Source organism: Odontesthes bonariensis, chromosome 9 (genome assembly GCF_027942865.1).
Source record: "Odontesthes bonariensis isolate fOdoBon6 chromosome 9, fOdoBon6.hap1, whole genome shotgun sequence".
NCBI classification, from domain to species: Eukaryota; Metazoa; Chordata; class Actinopteri; order Atheriniformes; family Atherinopsidae; genus Odontesthes; species Odontesthes bonariensis.
In genome coordinates this window covers 10,436,575-10,442,926 of record NC_134514.1, presented here as the reverse complement: position 1 = coordinate 10,442,926, position 6,352 = coordinate 10,436,575, and the positions used below count along the sequence as shown (strand labels likewise).

The 6,352-nt window shown below is 43.2% G+C and overlaps 1 protein-coding gene across 1 annotated transcript in view; it reads left to right on the top strand.

Moving 5' to 3' along the window:
* The first annotated feature begins 287 nt into the window (after nt 1-287).
* The window catches only part of frem2b (FRAS1 related extracellular matrix 2b), a 46,290-nt gene continuing 40,225 nt past the window's right edge, over nt 288-6,352 (top strand). The window contains exon 1 of the mRNA XM_075473075.1: nt 288-5,469. Coding sequence (XP_075329190.1) covers nt 459-5,469 — 5,011 coding nt within the window. The 5' untranslated portion in view covers nt 288-458. The remainder of the gene's footprint in view (nt 5,470-6,352) is intronic.

Genomic DNA, 6,352 nt, shown 5'->3' with positions numbered 1-6,352 from the left:
GATCTGCTTAAGGGGTTCTGAAATCAAATCATTCCCAGACGATCTCAACAGCAAGCCACACTACAGGCTGTAGCCGAAAAGACAGCAGCATCTCACCCAAATATCACTCGCTCGTTTCTTTTTCTTTGGCACAAGATCATATCCCACCCGACTTAAATGTATTTGCCCAGAATGACACAAGCCACGTCCATTTAAAATCTGACAAATGCGTTCCATCGAAACTGAAACGGACCAATTAGCTGGGAGGAGGGCGTGACTCGCCTTACTCCAGCAAAGCAGGAGTATGAAGTTAAGCTGAACAGTGCACAACTGCTGTGTGAGAATGGTGCACCTTCGTGCTCTTAGTTGCGTATCAACCAACTCCGATTTTTTACTCCTGCAACTCTAACCGAGGTACGTAGTTTACAAGAGTGTATGTACAAAGTTCAGCGAGTCCCCGCTGCGGTTCCGCTCTCCAAATGGCTTGGATCATTTCCCCGCATCTGCACGGGACCGGCGCTGCCTTGATTCTGCTTGCGGTGATTCTGACAGGTGATGCAATTACACAGGTCTTTGACAGCTATGGATTATCGTACGCCTTGAGGTCTGAGCTTTCAGAAGACACGATATTGGTTGCCAATAATGGGATCCGCGTGCCTTTCGGGAGATCAGTTTTTATTGATCCCATTAACGATTTGGTTATCCAAGTTCAGCCCGGTGACAGATGCAGCTTAACAGTTTTGGATAATGATCCCTTATCTCAAAGGCCTGGACAACTGTCTCCGAAAAAGTTTCCGTGTGAATTTGGTCCCAACGACGTGAAGTATTCTCACTTTGGCTCCAGGAGTCCTCCAAGGGACAGAGTGAGGTTACAGCTCAGGTATGACACCCAAACGGATACAATAATAATACCGTTCATGATGGAGGTGGAGGTAGTTTTCACACAACTGGAAGTGTTAACAAAAAATATGCCACTTACTGTTGAGAAACTGCTCGGTACAAGTAATCCCATTGATGGAAGAATTTTAGAATTTACCTATGATAAAAGTGCACAACAATGCAAGATAGCGTCACTCTCCAGTGGCAGCGTGTTTCCCAGGTATGGGAAACTTGTGGATGAGGACAGCCTCGGAACAATGGTGGACTGTGATGAATTCATCCAAATGAACACCCGTTATCAGCATATGTTTTCTTTGAAGTCTCCCAACAGAGATTACATCCCCATGCTCGTGGAGTTGCACGATAAAGAAGGGAATTTGCTCAAGCAGGAATTCTTCCAGATTTTAGTGAGAATAAAAGATGGAGAGGACAATACGCCCCCTAAACCCAGCTTTGTTGCAATGATGATGATGGAAGTAGACCAGTTTGTTATGACGGCAATAACCATGGATATGTTGGCTGCAGAGGATGTGGAGTCTAATCCTGATGAATTAATTTTCAACATCACGTCCCCGCTGTCCTTTGAGGAGGGGTACATAGTCAGCACAGATGACAGGAATTTACCAATAACCTCATTTTACCAAGGAGACCTCAAAGAATTAAAAATTGCATATAAACCTCCCGCTGTGGATTCAGACACTGAGCGGATTTTCCAGATTGAGTTTGAGGTTGTGGACACAGAGGGGGCTGTGTCAGACCCTTTCGCTTTCATGATTGTTGTTAAGCCGATGAACACCTTAGCCCCTGTGGTCACAAGGAATACTGGACAGTTACTATATGAAGGACAGTCCAGGCCTTTGTCTAGTTCACAGAATCTGGAAATCAGTGATGAGGACAATTTAGACAAAGTCAGTATTACTGTTATTGATGGGCTCAGGCATGGAGAGTTAACTGTTTTGGGCTCAAGGAGGAAATTTTTCACCCCTGCTGACCTCGATGCTGGAGTAGTCATTTATCAACATGATGGTAGTGACACATACAGTGATAACATTATTTTCAAAATGACAGATGGCACAAATGAGGTGGAGTTTCTGTTTCCCATCACTGTTGTGCCAACAGATGATGAGCCTCCCATCATCAATGCTAACACGGGTTTGGTTTTATTCAAAAACCAAATTATACAAATTTCCTCACTTATGCTCAGTGCAGCTGATATCGACTCAGAAGATTCTACCATAAAATTCACTATTGAGCCTCCCTTTTCTACTGTGGGGCAGGTGACGTTACGTCAGTCTGAGGCACCGGAGGACCCATCAACCTGGAAGTTTAATACAAAGGATGAAATGTATGAGAAAGTCGTGACTGAATGGTTGCAGCAGGATATTACTGATGGGAAACTATTCTACATGCATAAAGGGCCCCACAGCACCAGCACAGTCATGGATCAGTTTTTTTTTAGAGTACAAGATGACAATGACCCCCCAAATCAGTCAGTTGAGAGCTCATTCATCATCAAAATTCTGCCTATTGATGACCTCCCGCCTGAACTGTACCTCGGCACAACCTTACAAATGACTGTACATGAGTATCACCTTACTTACTTTCGTAAGAAATTCCTCCGTTACACTGACCTAGACTCAGAGGATCGGGATCTCAAATATACAATCATCCAACCACCAACAGACACAGATGAGAATAGTCCTGTTATATTAGGAGCCCTGGTATTGACCGAAAATCCAAACGCTGAAGTCACAACCTTCACTCAGGCCCAAATTAACCACCATAAAATAGCTTACAAACCACCTGATCTGGAACTTGGAATTACTACGCGTGTTTTACAGTTTAGGTACACTGTGGAGGATGTGTCTGGAAATAGTGTAGAGGGATTTTTCACAATACATTTAAAGCCTGTGGACAACAAGCCCCCTCAAATAACAAACTCTGGGTTTACTGTGCTTGAACGTGGAAGACATATCCTCACTAGAGCTGAGTTAGACACCTCAGACACAGACACAGACAGCAACAAGATAACCTTCACTGTTATCCAGCCTCCACTACATGGTCAGATCCAATTTACATTCACTGACATGACCAAAGGATATATTTTCAGCCTGGAGGATATTGAAAATGGGTTGATATCATACATCCATAATGGAGATGAATCAACATCGGATTCTATACAAATAGATGTCAGTGATGGGGTGCACATTGTCCCGATAACTATAAAGATTACCGTGAAGCCAATTGACGATGAGACACCAACTATCAGTCTTCCAGCTGGTACAATAGGATCCTACATTGACGTACTGGAAAATGGAGCTACAGAAATCACAAGTAATGTCATTCAGGGAAGAGATGAAGATACTGATGACCTCCGTTTGACATTCATTGTTGAAGACAAGCCATCATTTGGTGAAATCCTGGTGAAAGGGGTTCCATCTGGCACATTCACTCAAGCAGATATCATTAATGGCTTCGTGGTCTATGCTCATACCAGTGGGGAGATTGGCTTTAACACAAAGGAGGACTATTTTAATCTCACTCTGACGGATATGTCTGATGAGTGGACTGTTGGAGGAAATAAAATCACAGGTGTGAGAGTGCATGTAACCATTCTTCCCCTGGACAGCCAGGCTCCAGAGGTCTTTGTGGGGCCACAGTTCACTGTTACTGAGGGGGAGAAAAATGTCATTCAGATTCTTCATATAAGTGCCAATGATTTTGACACACCCACTGATGACCTTCTTTGTACAATTATTGTACAGCCAACTTCAGGGTATGTGGAAAATATCTCACCTGCCCCTGGTTCAGAAAAATCGAGGTCTGGAACTGCTATTAGTGCTTTCACCATCAAGGACATCAGACAGAATCACATTTACTATGTTCAAAGCATTCACAAAGGAGTCGAGCCAGTGGAGGACAGGTTTACCCTCAGATGCTCTGATGGCATCAATTTCTCTGAAAGGCACTTTTTCCCCATCTCCATAATCCCCTCTAATGATGAAAAGCCCGAGATTTACATGAGAGAGTTTGTCGTTATGGAGGGCATGAACATCGTCATTGACACTCCCATTTTGAATGGGGCCGATGCAGATCTCCCTTCTGATCAGCTCACATTCTTCATCACCAAAGCCCCCAGGCATGGATTTATTCTCAATCAGCTCACTACTGGCACTTTCCCTGTGTCTAACTTCACCTTGGATCAGATCAGGGAGGCCTCCACTATTGTGTATGAGCATGATGACTCTGAAACCACAGAGGACAGCTTTGACATTCTTCTCACAGATGGAAAGTTCAGTGTAGAGAAAACCGTAGTAGTTATGATTATCCCTGTGGATGATGAAACCCCGAGAATGGCTATCAACGATGGCCTTGAAATTGAGATAGGTGACGTTAAAATCATGAACAGTAATGTTTTAAAAGCTACTGATCTGGACTCTGAGGATAGCACGCTGACTTACATCATTAAATATGGACCTGATCAGGGGTATTTGCAGAGAACAACTCCATCTGGGACATTACAAAATATCACAGTTGGGATGAATTTTACACAGAGTGAAGTTGATCAGGGTTTGATTGTCTATATCCATAACGGGCAAGAGGGAATCCGAGACCTCATTAAATTTGATGTGACAGATGGCATCAACCCTTTAATTGACAGATACTTCTATGTTACAATTGGTGGCATTGACATGGTTTTTCCTGATGTGGTCAGTAAAGGGGTTTCCCTTAAAGAGGGTGGAAGAGTGACTTTGACAACTGACCTTCTCAGGACTACTGACCTTAACAGCCCAGATGAACACTTGGTGTTCACGATCACCCGCGCTCCAATGAGAGGACACCTGGAATGCACAGACATACCTGGGATACCCATCTCATCCTTTACACAGCTCCAGCTCGCTGGTAACAAAATATTTTACATCCACACTGCTGATGATGAGGCGAAAATGGATAGCTTTGAATTTGAAGTGACTGATGGCTACAATCCTGTGTTCCGCACTTTCCGCATCTCCATCACTGACGTGGACAATAAAAAGCCTGTAGTGACAATTCACAGCCTGGTGGTGACTGAGGGAGAAAATAAACTCATCACACCTTTTGAGCTTACAGTTGAAGACAGAGACACTGTTGACCGACTTTTAAAATTCACAGTTACTCAAATCCCAGTTCATGGGCGCCTGCTCTTTAATTACACCCGACCTGTTACCTCCTTCACAAAGCAGGACCTGAATGAGAACTTGATCAGCTACAAACACGATGGCACAGAGAGTCCAGAGGACAGTTTCTCCTTCACGGTCACTGATGGAACCCACACGGACTTCTATGTCTTCCCCGACACAGTGTTTGAGACTCGAAAGCCCCAAGTGATGAAGATTGCTGTTCTCCCTGTGGATAATGGGGTACCACAGATCATAGTGAACAAAGGTGCCCCAACTCTGCGGGTTCTGGAGACAGGCCACCTAGGGTTTGTGATCACCAGTAAGACCCTGAAAGCAGAGGATAGAGACAGCATTAAGGGTTCTGTAACCTTTCGAATTACTGTAGCCCCAGAACACGGTTATCTGATTAACCTTGGCAGAGGAAATGCCACTATCACCAGCTTCACACAAGGTAAGGGAAATGTTTTTAAACTGCTTTGCAATCTTGTGACATTCTGCAACATTTTTATCCTCCTGTGGATACTCTCACTGAAGGCGTTTTTTATTCTCAGAAGTATTTTATGCCAGTTCTAAACTCTCTTTATATTTACCTATTATGCTAAATCCACTCCCCATTTAATGCCTAAAAAAAATGCAACCGGAAGGTTTTGTTGAGGTTTCACCTAAGAGAGCACCATAGAAGAAGTATACCTGTGCCTCAGGCTTAACAGATCTCCAGAGGGGTGCATTTTTGTCAAACCGTGCCCAATGTATGTCACTTTGGGAAATAACTGTTGTTGATTTATACATTTCTGGGGAAATATTGTCAAACCGAAGCCAGGAGAGTTACAGGCACGATGATAGATAATAAGAAAATGTAAACATGTCAAAGGAAGGGAGACAAGTTAGTCTGGCTCAAAGCAAATCTTTTGCTTTGTAAACAACACAGGCTAGTGCATAAGTTACATTTCAAACAGACCAGAGGGGCATTTTGATAAATGGTAAATATCAGTGTAGCACCATTAGTGTTCTGTCAGTGTCCATGTACCCCCGTTGTTATTTACTGAGCCACTGTGAAATGCTTTCCCTTAGAGACTCTGAATGTTTCAGCAGTTCTCACAAGCGTAAACAGAAACACTGCCTCCCTGTAATTTGACATTTTTAGTTCTTTTTTTTTGATTCACAGATTCTTTTTTTGATACACAGATCATCTGACAGGAGATTTTTTGCCGTAAAATATTGAAAGACAAAAAGGATGCATAGAATCAGATAATCACACCATCAGGACAAATGACATCAGAGTTATTTAGCCCTAAGAGTGAATCCATTGTTGATGTCATTTAGGAGTATATAGC